At 46.1% G+C, this 13991-nt stretch overlaps 1 protein-coding gene across 1 annotated transcript; it reads right to left on the reverse strand.

Annotated features, from left to right (window-relative positions):
• Positions 1–45: 45 nt before the first annotated feature.
• Positions 46–6210, reverse strand: lrfn5b (leucine rich repeat and fibronectin type III domain containing 5b). The gene is made up of 6 exons (XM_061270426.1): positions 5543–6210; positions 5157–5385; positions 4318–4492; positions 3039–3378; positions 1791–2091; positions 46–1681 (listed from the first exon to the last, which is right to left on the reverse strand). The coding sequence occupies exons 1-6, from the start codon at positions 6202–6204 to the stop codon at positions 992–994; spliced, it is 2397 nt and encodes a 798-aa protein (XP_061126410.1). The 5' UTR covers positions 6205–6210; the 3' UTR covers positions 46–991.
• Between the last annotated feature and the right edge of the window lie 7781 nt (positions 6211–13991).

The raw sequence follows: 13991 nt of genomic DNA on the forward strand, positions 1-13991 counted from the left end.
AAAATCAAGAGCTGACATCCCCCCCCCTCCCTCCCAGTATCCAGTTGTGCTCGTTCCTTTTACAAGTTAATTTATACATCAGCATGATAATACGTTAAAAAAAGAAAGATTGAAGGAAGCATGGAAAATGTCTTCATTTGTCTGAAGCTCGTCGCATAACGTCACCATGCCGTCGGGTCTTTGCGTAATTACGTGATAAAAGTGATTTGATCGATTCAAATCGGAGGGCAGTATCAAGCTGAGCCAACTCGTGCCACCGAGGAAAAAAAAAAAATGCTGCATTGTGCTGTGTCTGGGATGTAAAAGGACATTCATTATATCCACACACACACACTAAAAAAACCCCAAAAAAACACCAAGGTCATTCAGAGGCGAGTCCTCGTCTGTCTTTATCGTACAGAGTGTCCGGGTTACTGCATTCGGAATGACAATAAGGATCGCCAATGGAAAGCCATTTGGCAATTTATTCCTTATCCTTGCGATCTATCTTCAGGTCCATTCAGCACATTAGAACATCCAGAGTCCAAACTTGAATTATCTTTGTTGAAAGACAAAGACCATACTCGTCATTAATGTCCCTTATGCTTGATATCGAGGCTATGGAATAACTTCTCAAACAGTTTCAGAGAAGGATATTTGAGGATTTATTTGTCATCCTTGGCCCTAAGATGGATTTCAAGAATGTTGAATAAAAATGCAAATGTGTTTCCATAGTCGCCTTGAGATATACTGTATGCCTTGGAAAATCTTTGTACAGGAGCTTGTTTTATACATGTTGTGCTTCTCGTGGTCTACTCGCGAAGAAGATGTCGATTGGTTATAGCGTATAAATCAAAAGCTGGTCCGTAAACCCGTTCGCATTCCCTTTGATTTGCGAGGGGGACCTTCAAGCTCCCCCCCCCCTGGAGTGGCTGAGTGCCAACGCCAAGGCAAAGCGGTTCAAAACAGGCCACAATCCAGTTCAGGAAAAAATCCGTCGATAAACGCCGAGTCATAGGGTGCTCTCCAGGAGCCACTCAGAGTGGGACAGCTTGTCACGGGCCCGTTGAATGTTTGCGGCGTTGTGCATCTGCGGAAGTTCTCCGCTCATGGACAGGCTTCGCTTGGAGCGCAGGCCGGCCCCCGCTTTGGGGTACGCCACGTACAGCCGCTCCCTGGACGAGTCCGTGTTGAGAGAGTGTCTGCGGTTGACCCTGATGGCGCCCGCCGGCACTGTCATGTACTGACGAGGGGCCTGACGTGCCCGCGGGACCCTGGGAGCTGCAGTCCATTTGTAGGCTTGGGCGCAGGATACCACGGGTGGCACCTTTGCCTCCGAGGAGTTATTACGGTTGACGTTGTTGAGTTCAACGTCAGCTTGAGCCTCAGCTCGAAGGATGTCGGACGGTTTCGACGAAGTCGCCGGGCGCTTCACCCTCGGGACACCCGGGGAAGCCGGGTGCCAACTGTGGCTGGCGGCCGAAGTGGACACGGTGCAGTCAGGCAGGGAAGGTTTGGCTGTGCCGGTGTTGGCGATGGATGCTCGCTGCTTGACCGGCTCCAGGGGCGGGAGAGCGACTCGCAGATACTCCTTGTCGTTCTTCTCCGGACGTAGGACCTGCTTGGACAGAGACTTGGGGAGTCCGCAGCCCTGAAGTTGCCCGTCGCTGCTCAGGGAACGAATATCACCCATCTCCAGAGCCTGTTAGAAAGAAGATTTAATTTGTTTCCATGTTTGTGGAAAAAATGGATTACATCCACACTGAAGACCCAGGAACAAACTACACGGTCCGCCACTGCGCCAGACTCACCTTATCTGCATCTCCCTGGTTGCACACCCGGTAGCGCACAATGAGGAAGATAATAAACGCCAGCACAGAAGCCACGATAATCCCTCCAATGATGACCACAATGGTCCCGCCTAGAAACTGGGACTGCATGAAGTGGCATCTCAGATACTGCGGATCGGTGGAAAAGTGAACACAGCCGATGACCCGGGTGGCGGTCAGCGAGGTGATCTGGTCGTCATAGATGGCCAGCACGCACAGGTCGTACTGCGTTCCCGCTGCTAGGTTGTTGACCAGGATGCTCTCGCTGGTGGGTGGGATCATTCTGGAGAGATGGCGACGATATTAGAGCAGAGCGTGGCACCTGTCCAACATCCTCCATTCTCATTTTACGTTGATGTTTATTTTATTTATTTTTTACCTGGGGATGACCTCAGCTGATCCTGTTTAAAAATTAAATGGCAATCAAATTTGCCTACCCCTGGATTAGCGCCTCAACAGATTATGCAGTTGATTGTTTTGGAAGTCGGCCATCTTTGGCGTGCCTGCGTTTCATCAGTAAGCGACGTTCGATTCATTCTCGGCAGCGTCTTTCGTGATGAAAGGTTCACGGATAAGGCTTCTGTCTATCCTTTTCCTGCACTGCAGCTCCATACCAAAAAAATGCTGTTGACTGCATCATTTTTGTCCCCGTTCGTCCTATCATGTCCCGGTGATGAGCATTTTAGGAGAGAGTAACAGAGATGAAAGACGCCTGGGATGCTGTTTTTATTTTTTTTGCTAAACGCCGGCCAGGCTGACGGCGCTTTCATCTTCAGCTTAGTGCTGACATTTGTTATTTTTGATTTTGTTGATTAAGCATTATCAAGACGGTAAATGGTACACTCCGGCAAAAGGGGATTAAGAGTTGAAGAATGAGAAGTGAGATGCGGTGCATTAGTACTCCTGATGGGATTAATGGACACCGCAAATAATCACACAGACAGTCCAGTACCAGCCCAGGAGACAGGATCCCCTCGAGGGACTGAAGCGTCCTGAGTCGGTAACATAATGGGCGTGGTAGTTTTAATCACGCGGTTGAGGTCATCTTAAGTTTATTTAGCAAGTTTGGTTTGGAAGCTCGTTAAAGTTTTGGGTTTCGGTTCTCGCTTACGGCATGTGCAAGTCCAGCAGGGATTCAAGCCTGGATCTTCTGACTGTAAAGCAAATATGCTGACCACTCAAGTCCCGTACTCCCACTTGGGTTCCCAAATATCTGTCCTTACTCCTCACCTGTAAACCAGCGAGTCGTCGTAGGTCCCGTTGTATTGGATCTGGAACATGCGGATGCCCGGAATGTTTCTCTGGAAGTTAAAGTGGACCACAGCCGAGGTGGACGTAGCCTCGGCTATGACCACCTTCTTCTCCAGGCCAGTCTTGGCGTTCCCCAGGGGCACCCCGCCGCCCGGACCCTCTGCTCCTGTCTTGGTGACCGTGGCAATGTCGGAAGACCCCGGGTCGGGCTCTTGCTCAGCAGCCGTATTGTTGGTAATGTGAGGCAGCTTCGCAATGACCAGGTCCACCTTCTGCTGGGCTTCTCCGGCTGGGTTGGACGCCACACAGGTGAAGGAGCCTGGAAGGAGATAAATTCATTTGACGAGTGCCTTTGTTTTTTTTTAATTGCCGGGGGCCACAATTCTAATTCTGGAGTGGGCAAAGTAATGTCTGGTCTACTCGTTTCAGTTTTGTATTATTTTAAGACTATGTTGAATTTTTGTAAATGATTCTGTTCAATACAATCACAGGTTAATATTTCAAAATGACAATGACTTATTGCTTCGTGATTACAATAATCTATTTTTACATCCGCATTTGACCTTAAGCTCTCTTTACAAATGACCCGGCCCATCTGCCCAATTTCAAAATGTGGCCCTCGAGCACAATCGCGTTTCCCAACCCTGCTTTAATCCGAAGAATAGAAATGTGTTTATGTGCTTTTAAAACAACACTGTTTAGGTTCATTACGCCTACATTTAAACGTATTTACAGCGAGCTTCGTTTAGCACAAAGGCAGCAAAAGGTTGAACACTGCAAAGGTAGTAAAAAACAGAGCAGCACTTGTTAAGTAGACTATTTAATGGTGCTAAATCTCAGATGCTAAGTGTAAGAATACTGAGCACCAAGTCAATATTTTTAGCTTTTTTTTTTTCTTCAACTGAATAAACCAAAGATAGCACAACGTGTGAATTTCACAAGTAGGTAGAGGAACTGATAGTGACTTTTGCCAGCTGGATAAAACATAGCTAACCTGTGATAGCTTGTTTTCTCATCCAACTCAAAATATGCTAAAATATCAACGGATTATTAAAAACGATTTACCGTTAAAACAACAAAGATACGATGTGTTGGTGTGTTTAAATGGAAACTATTCTTTTCTGGCACGCAAACAATCAATTAGAATCTGCGTGTGAGCATCTTGGCGTGAGATGTGGCCTTCAGTAGTTCCTTCAGAGTTTTCAGTATTTAAATATTGGAGCTTCATTATCTAACCTCGTTGACACTACAAACCAACCTGAGTCCTTGACGGTGCTGATGAGTATGTCGAGAGTGCCGTCGGTATGCACGGAGGCTCTGGAAGAGTTCGACATGAGGCGTCCGTCAGGGGCGATCCAGTGGATGATGGGATCTGGATCACCCCGAGCCTTACAACGTAGCGTCACACTCTGACCCTCCAGGGCCCGCAGCTCCTGCAACAAGAACTCCGTGTTGATATATTGACCACGTTTGGGTTTTTTATAGCTCTGTTCCCTGTAAACGTAATCGACTATTGATCATAGTCGTAACGATGAATTAGCACGTTGGCCGGGCCTTCGTTACGGCGGCAAACACGCGTGAACCATAAACATCCGTCGTGATGTAAAAGAGGCCTGAGATATGGGTGTTTATTACACCGAGCCGCTTCGATTGGATCGTTTTATTTGGATGGTTTTCTAGAACTCATTGCCGTAATGGCAGATCTATCACAAGCCAGCAAATAGCTTATTACAATCCTGTCCACAAGCACACGTAAAGTACTAAGTTTTAAAATGAGATGAAGCCACACAAGTGCTTCGTGAGTGCTTCGTTGGTCTATAGTCGTGTACTCAAGTTGACCAACATAGCGCCAAAAAGAAATTAAAATTTAAATTAATTTAAATAAAATAAATCAATAAATGAAATAGCAAGGGAGGTGAAAAAAAATCTAACTCTCAGTACGTAGATACCCAACTTTAGGTAAATCCTGTCTACACTATTTTACAATATCCCATTAACTGAGCGGCCCAAGGAAGTCCTGCGAGCTTTAAAAGTCTACCAAGTGTGATATTTGACATGAGGCCAAAGCGAATTAATCAAGAGCTTTGGGGGTCACACCTGAGAGTGTCTGGTGATGAGAGGAGGCTCGCACAGAAACTCCTCTTCCGACACGGTCCAGAAATAGCGTCCTGAGAGGTGTTGAGGCGTAGCGCATGTCTCCAGATCGTCCTCCCGTCGCAACCTTCTTAGCCACAGTAGTTCGCAGTTGCACCGCAGAGGGTTCCCGCCGAAGCTTAATGCGAACGATGTGGGCCCCATGATCCCCGAGGTGGCCAGGACCCCCGCTCTTTGGAAAATGATGGCAGAGGTGGGGGGGACTCCAGTTAGAAGGACTTAAAACTTGCTTGGCTAAAAGTTGTATTCAGGACATTCAACCCAACTTAGTCTTGATGCATGATCTGGGACGCATGAAGGTTAAAACGAGATTGATGACATCTACTCACCTTTGGAAAATGGGGTCCGGGGGTAGCTTCTGGAGCTTGTTGGAGGTCACATCCAGCCTTTTGAGCTTCTGTAGACCCGAAAAGGTGCCCTCTGGGATGTAGCTGAGCATGTTGTGATCCAGGTTGAGGGTGTGGAGGCTTGACATTCTCTGGATGGCCACCCAGGGGACCCTCTCGAGATTGTTGTAGGACAGGTCGAGCTCCTCCAGAGCCGTCAGGTCGTTGAAGGCCCCGATCTGAACGTGTGTGAGCTGGTTGTTGTTGAGGATGAGGTGGTGCAACTTGGACATGCCGCTGAAGGTGTCATTGGTGATGCGTGTCAGCCGGTTGCTGTCCAGGTGGAGCGCCCGCAGGTTCTCCAGGTCCTTAAAGGCGTGCGGCACAATATTCCCGATGGTGTTGCGAGAAAGCGTCAGGTCCACCAGCTTGGTCATGTTAGCAAAGTCCTTGCGCTTGATGCTTGTGACAAAATTATCCCCCAGGCGCATTTCCACCGTATGCCGGTCGATGTTGGGGGGCACGAATAGAAGCCCCTTTTTGTCGCAAAGCGTGGCCAAATTGGGGTTGAGCATCTGGCACACGCAACGCTTGGGACAAACTTGAACCTTGTGGGCCTTGACAGCCGCACATAGGACCATCAGATAAAGCAGGATGGTCTCCATTGGACTTGTTATTCACGTGGTCACGCCTGCAGAGATAAGGTAGAAAGAAAAAAAACACAGATAGGAGGAAATGGTTTATCGAGCAGAGACTGCGCAGCGCTGTCATCGCTATTAAACATTGCTGGGGGAATTTGCTCCCTTCAAGACAGAGATGCTTTTGAGCCTGAAGCGCTTTACAACCGGATTGTCAATAGAATCATCGGCTCAGCACTGTGTCCAAATTGTAAGCAGGGGGTCAACAAACAATGAACGTCGTGCAAATTAGATCTGAAACTAATTAGTCACATGCAGATTTCAAAAGGCCGCCTGTTTGCTTTGTGTCATATTTTTGGGGAGCCGTTTAGTAATGTTTTTGAAAACAAACTGTAGTGGGTTGTTTTTCCCCACTTTCCATGATTTCACATAAGCACATACGATCGATTCCGTGCCAGTACTTTTCACTTTTGTCAAGATTGACGTGCAGTTTGAAAGGGGCTTATGTCTCAGAGCCGACCCGGGAACGCCAATCCCGCATTTCTGGTTTGCTAAAGCGCCGCTTTTATGTTTGCGTACACCGGGATGAAAGTCTCAAGTATCCATCTGAGGGCCTGATCAGAATTAGATGCTTATCTCCTGGGATCATGCGGCCAAAAGGATGGGATGATGACGATGTGCCATTGATTTTTTTTTCTCTCCTCTTACTTATAACACCGTTGAGATAGGGGATAACGACAGATCCATCTGATGAATCCCCGGACCTTGTCAGAGGAGATGTAGCGTAAAGTGGAGATCGGATAGCAACTGTCAAGAACTGGAATTTGGTGTCATTTTTCTCTCCTATTTCCCACTAAAGTGAAGAGCAATCCAATCAACAACTAAGAACAAGAGAGCCCCCATCCCATAACCGCAGTAAAAAAAATCTACAGACTAACCTTTAAATACAGACGAAAAAGGTCTGATCTATGGTTATGGCTGGGTGGTTTGCTCGTAATGCCGCCATTGTCGGCACTGCGTCTTGACAGCGTGGATAAAAGTCTGGACTCAGCACGGAGCCCCGCCAAATGAATACCGCCGTGATTCCAAAAACCAACATGTGTCTAATAACTTCCGGATTCGGCGCGGGGAGGAAACATCAGACGGGACGGCAACGTTTCGGGGAGGGGTTAGCAACCTCGGTTGCAATCTGACAAGCGAGGAAAATAGAAGGAGGTCAGGTTCGAAACCCGCCATGAAGATGATGATAAGGGAGAAACGATATTGTCGCAGCGAGCCTGCTGGCTATGACATATCTTATGAGTACTGCTGATCAAGCTGCAGTGAGGAGACACCCTCACCCAGTCCCACACAGAAATTATCATGATGTGCGAATCTTAAGACGTACTGAAAAGAGATCGCTAGAAAGAAAACTGTCCGTGTTTGCAGAAATCGCGACGCGGCTCACGTTCTATTAATTAATTAGTCTTTGGATCACAGCACATAAACTAGTTAAGTCGTAGTTGATTAAGAAGTGAAAATAAATGTCTTCTACATTTGACACACTACAAAGAAGATTTTTTTGTTTGTTGTCCGCCAAATTCAAACGTACGCTAAAAATGTACGGCAATTGGCAGGGCTTTTCCACACTGCGACAACGAGGCACTCTAAAGGAGACCCAGCCAATGTTTGTTGTGTTTAATGTTCTTGTTAATATGAAGTCCGTTTTGAACACTGATGAAGACGTGTATGTTGTTGTTAACAGAGATCTGACATTCATGCTAATGAGACTCGGAGGTGCACTTCCATGATGGGTGATGCTTTGAGGCTGACTGGCAAGGCCTCTGTGGATGTGCAATGAGACAGAAACGACTTGCAACTTCCAGGCTCAAATCGTGCTCAAGACAGGATATTGATTTAGTGTGTGGGGATTGAAGCAAATTCCCTCCTCTCTCTCTCTCTCTCTCTCTCTCTCTCTCTCTCTCTCTCTCTCTCTCTCTCTCTCTCTCTCTCTGCCCCTTAGATAAACGTGATGCGAATGGTTACCACTGTATTCCCTCCACGCCGCCCAAACAAGACCGTCCCCACTAATTTGCATTTAATTATCAGCATTCCGCTGTGATTTGCATAACAGGTTGCGCTCATCAGGTACACGAACAAATAAGCAGATAATCAATCAACGTGCTCATCAAACACGCGCTTCATCTTTTAAATGTCACAGCGACGCCGGAAAGTCATTATCCTGCACGTTGGACAAAGCCTGGAGAAAAAAAAAAAGAAAAAAAAACTCCACTGACCGTCATCTCCTGCCCAGTCAATCACATGTTGCTTTACTACCTCCCAGCTTGTCTTTGCACCCCCGGAGTACACAACAGACTGACAGCGCACGCCCACACGTGCGCTCCAGTGGGTGGATCGCTGCCTAATAGAGCCCCCCCACACACACACACACTCCCCTCATCTATGGAAACAGGCGACTGCAGCATAGCCGTGGTGTACAGTAGCAAAGGATATCTATGCTCTCCCAGGGGCGGCCTTCTCTAAGAACATAAAGCTCAGCATAGCGTGCCTCGCCTTACGACCCCAGGGCGCGAGTCAAATGTGTTCCGATGGTGCAACTTGTGGTCTAGAGAGCCCCAATTCCAGTCAAAAATAAATCGTGGGAAAGTCACGCAAAGCAAATGGGAGTGCCAAAATAGACTTGTATAGATTTATTTTTTAGTCTGCTCGCAAAAAATATATATATATGAATGTTCTTCCCCATTTTCCTAAAACGAATCAAGCTGCAATTGCTTCAGCCATATTATTTATGAAAGTGACCTAACATAGATGGTGCGACATCTGCCTCGCTAACACCTCTGTATGCACAGTGACGCTCCTTTTAACGCGATAACTCTTGGGTGACAGTCGCGACACCATGGCAACACTGAAAAACGTCAGATTGAGGGGAACGCGAGAGGGAGGTGAGATGCAATCAGGGCGGGGGGGCTCATTTTCAAGACCACTTAATGACATTTATAAAACAAAGAGAGATAGCACCTGGACAATTTAGTCACGGACAACAAATGAGGTTCGGCTTTAAAGCCCCTGAACATTGTCAGGGTGCTATTACTTGCTAATGCTAAGAGACAGCCATTGATACTGATGTTACCGCTGCATCTTATTGTTAGCCGTGCTGTATAAAAAAATTAATTAAATTAACATGAAAAATTAAACCACATAACACGACTGTACATAACGTATTGCCCTTCCTTGTTCTTCAGTGAAGTCGATCGGCCACAAACCATTTTAATGGCGCATTACCGCCACCAAATGATATTGTCCTTCCACGGCTATGAAACAAGTCGATGGTGGCCGGAAGATGCGAGAGTTGGCACCGCTGCATCTCGGGATTGCAATCAGAGGTCGGTGATAATGTGTTACATTTACTCAAGTAATATTTTGGATAAACTTGAGACTGTGGCTACTGATTGCAAAGATGCATTACAATAGTCTGTTTTTCTTGCATTTCAGGTGGTGGACTGCATCTCAAATGCAATTTTGGAAGAAACTGCAGTTTCTCTGCTTTGCCTGGATGTCAAGGTATCATCTCGCCTGTGTGTGTGTATGTGCGCTTGTGTGTGTGTGTGTGTGCGTCATACTAAGCAGACCCCGGTGAATCAAGAGAAGTGCTGTTCATCAGCATTTACAAGTCTCCCCTGCCATTTTGCAAGTGTTTTCCTTTGCACGGCATCCGAGCGGGAAGCAAAAGTCAGGCTAGGATGGCGAGGAGCAAACAGACACACAACAAAGCCTCGTCATACTTTCCGACATCTAGCTGTCTGGAACAGGCAGAAGACGGAGCTCAAACGCTCATCTGCATTCCGCCGCCGTTCTTGTGCGATCGCACCCCTGATGTGAGGGGAGGGGGCTTATGACCTGGGATTTTCTCTCACAGAAACCTTGAAAAGCACTCTGGAATATCAATACCAGATGTGCACTCTCGTTCGCCCGTTTAATTCCTTGCGGGCGCGCAGAGTGGAAGATATGATGTATTGAAGGAGTGAAAGAAAAGTAAGTTCAATCCCTTCCCACGTTGCGTGCAGCAGACAAAACCCCCGTAACAGCTCGGTTGTCGCGTTTTGCAGTGAAATGAGGACGGGCTAAATTGACAGTGAACAACATATCCTATTTAAAAAAAAATAATAATCTGGTTAGGAAAAAATGAACTGCATTGGTCCCTTGAGGTAAAATCTGTTTTAAAGAAAAAACTAGAACTCTGTAATCTTGTACTCAACATAAAGCAAAATAACAAATAGTATGCACCAAAAAAAATCTGTTTATGCCCTATGAATTAACGGGACAGTTGTTTTATTATCTGTCTACATGTGTTGCTGCACTATTTGTGTTCGAATAGCTTCTACAACCACAACTATCAATGCTAACGAAGCATGTTTATCGCGTCTTTTTTTTTTTTTGCCATTAGCAGTAAAGCTATGTGGTTGTTTTGAGACAAAAAATAAATAAATCATGCAAATCATGATACATTTACTTGTTTCTCAAGGCGCCACCATGCAAGATTGCCCAGTAAACTCTTCTGAAGCCCTTGACTGATTTTTCAATTGGATTTAGGTCTGGGCTTTGGCTTGTTGTGGCTTATCTGCGTGTGAAGCATGTCGGATGTAGTAGAGGGGAGAAAAATAAAAATAACGAGGCGCGGTGGGCCCCCACGGAAGATTCAAAGGATGCCTGCAGGCGCTCGGGAATAAAAAAAAAACACGTGATGACTCACACTTTGACACGAGGCAAGGAGATGCCTTATTTAATTTGTGTAAAAATATGATAAAGCTCGTTTATCACCATGTTTTTTCCCACATAGTGATCTAACAGACACTGCGGCCCAATTAGTGGCTGCATGTATCCAAACAGCACCTGTAGCAGGGGGGAAATGGCTAATTACTGCAGGGTCCAGATGCTAACCAAAACAGCAGCATCTAGCAAACAAAGTTCCCTGTATGCAATTAAATGTGATTTAAGGGGACCATTAATGTAGATTAGCATTATAAATATATTTTTCATTAGATTTAAAACTTAACCTCTTTGAACTCCATTGCTAACCAAAACAGAAGCACAGTTCTCATGATCCTATGTTACCTGGCAACAACATTTCGCATTCCAGTAGACGCTCATGATGTGCGGCCGCGCCACAATATTGCGCTCATCCACGTCTCGAGAAGCTACGTGACCTATTTGTTCCACCTGCAGTTCTCCAAAGACAATTTATGAGTGATTCACTCCACAATGTTGCATGAATCCATAATCATGTTCCGGGGGAGCTGCATGTAAAGTTCACCGTACATTGTTTAACATGGCTTCGCGGAGATGACGCTTAACGTTGCAGTAAATTCTGTCTTATCGTCACTCCACGTTTATTCCAGTTTGCTGCGTTTCTCCATTTTTTCTTTCTATTTTAGTTTTCAACTTTGCTCTTGACACACAAACAAAGGCCTCCACCCCTTCTGCAGTTGAGTAAACACTGCCCAGCTCTTATCAATATTTTTCATTTGTCTTTAGAACAACATCAAACACCTTCTATATTTTTTATGTATATTCTCCACCCAGTTTTTGGAAGCCTCACATTGACTTTGCGCGCCATTAACATGCCCACTCACTTTGTGGACGCCATCACACCTTGCGACTGAGGTGTCATTTGCATATCATTTCGGCTTTGACAGCAGCAATTTAAGAAGAAGCTTCATCAGTAGCGGCTATCGGCGCATCCTCGGGGCACAGCCAATAAAACACCTAGCGCAGCAGACATTCTATGTGAATTACATTCTGGTGCTCATGGCCAATTGATGTGGAAACTAAAATACATCTTTTTTTCTGACCTTGCAGGAGTGCTGCATAAAAGTACACACCTCAAGTCAATTAAACACCACCCGCCTCCCCATCACAGGAGTTGATTGACGGCTACAGGGGAGATTTCTTTTTACCTTGCAGAGAACACATCCAGCCCCACAGTCAAAGGGAGAAGACCAGTATCTCCGCCTCAGAGGTAATAAAAGGAGCAAATTAATGCAGGTGTCCCGCACACGTTCTCACGGCTTCCGGTAACATGTGGCCGGCCTTGGCAGCCCTGTCGATGCCCTTCAAGGAAGGAGGAAGAAGCGGAGATCCGCCGCACCGGGAATGAGTGAGCATCGGTCGGAGGAAGGCAGCCTCACCTCCTCCCCCCCCCAAAAAAGATAAAAAGAGGAGCGAGATAGAAATGGATAGAGAGGGACAGGAGGAAAGAGGCTGCTGGTTTGAACAGCTCCTGCGAATGACTGCAGCCAGATGTTCCTATAATTCCCCTCTCTCGTCCCCGCTCTCTCTCTTAATCTAGATTGCCTGCGAGGTTGCAACCGTCATACATCCGCGCGCACACACACAGCGCGCGCACACATCTCGCTCGCCGGTTCCACTGGCGCTTGTGTTCGGAATCGCAATGGCGGCTGCACAGAGAGCGTTTGTGTGCACAGACAGATGCAACACACGCACACACATGAGCCCTGCCTGCCGGCCGCGCTCACAGGCTAGCATCATCATTTATTCATGCGCACGCAGAGAGAGACTGCATGCGCGACAGAATGCAGCATGCACCACTTTTCGCCTTCGCTCAAAGATATGGATTCGACAACAAAACTCACTCGCTAGCACCCCCTGGAAAGTTTACAAAATCCAGCCCTCCGCACTTGTTCTGCTTATAAACAAGAATTTTAGTGTTTATCGTGACGGGAAAAAAAAGTCTCAAGGTCCCATGTTTCAAATTGACGTCAGCCATTTTGATATTCAAAGCAAATAAATCCCAGGCTTCGACAAAATTACCGTTTTTTTCCATGTATAATGTGCCCCCATGTATAATACACACCCTAAAAATGGCATGTTGATGCTGGAAAAAAGCCTGTACCCATGTATAATACGCACCCAAATTTGGACTCCTACTTAAGTCCGGAAAGGTAAAATTGTTTCAGAAAAAAGATCATCTTTGGGAACAACCGGATGTTATTCTGCCGGTCAGTATCACTGCGCATGCGCTAGCAAACTCAATAGCGAAGAAATGTTTCGGATTTGTGTAGGGTACATTGTGACAGCAAACGAGCAGGTGATCGAGCAAGCGTCTGATACGAGAGCAATGTGTTCGTATGGAGCGTGTTTGAAGTGAACAGCAGGGAAGAAAGCGCATCTGTGATGGCGGCCTCCGTATCATATCCGGATTAAAAAATTATTATTATTTTTTGTACCCATGTATAATGCGCACCCCAGATTTTAGGACAATAAATCAGTTAAATTTTGCGCATTATACATGGAAAAAAACGGTACTTTGACAGCCCAAACAAGCCCGAATGGAAAGCAGGTGTTTTCGACAGATGGGCAACGGTAGATTGTGAAGCTTTAATGTTTAATTAGTTTAGGGAAAGATCTAATTGAATAGGATGTGATGAAATATATGTTGTTGTTTCTGGGTGTTCTTGCATCTGTTACAATCACAGTACGCCGCAGATCAGTCGTTGAATAAATGTTGACTTGGCTGAAACGTAAAGCTCCCCCGTCCGTCCCCTGTGGATCTGTTGGCACGTAATAACAACCCCCTCCCTTCCGCTTTCCGCATTTTATACCTCCTATAAGTCAAGTTTATTTAGCCCTTAATCACAAAAGTGTCTCAAATGGCTTCAAGGGCCCAGTTCACAAAAATAACATTTGAGGAAAGGGGAAAACTGACAGGAAAGAAAACTATTTGACTGTATTGATGCAATTAAAAAAAAAAAAGTCTGCCATTTTGTTTCAAACAATACTGCATGTTCACACACACA

This window comes from Syngnathus typhle, linkage group LG22 (assembly GCF_033458585.1).
Source record: "Syngnathus typhle isolate RoL2023-S1 ecotype Sweden linkage group LG22, RoL_Styp_1.0, whole genome shotgun sequence".
NCBI classification, from domain to species: Eukaryota; Metazoa; Chordata; class Actinopteri; order Syngnathiformes; family Syngnathidae; genus Syngnathus; species Syngnathus typhle.

What these genes read in the sequence shown, in the direction of transcription:
- lrfn5b (XM_061270426.1), bottom strand. Translation starts at nt 6,204, where the DNA reads ATGGAGACCATCCTGCTTTATCTGATGGTCCTATGTGCGGCTGTCAAG. An exon ending in CCGGACCCCATTTTCCAAAG is followed by an intron (nt 5,386 to 5,542) that starts GTGAGTAGATGT and finishes CATTTTCCAAAG; the next exon opens with AGCGGGGGTCCTGGCCACCT. An exon ending in ACCAGGGAGATGCAGATAAG is followed by an intron (nt 1,682 to 1,790) that starts GTGAGTCTGGCG and finishes TCTTTCTAACAG; the next exon opens with GCTCTGGAGATGGGTGATAT.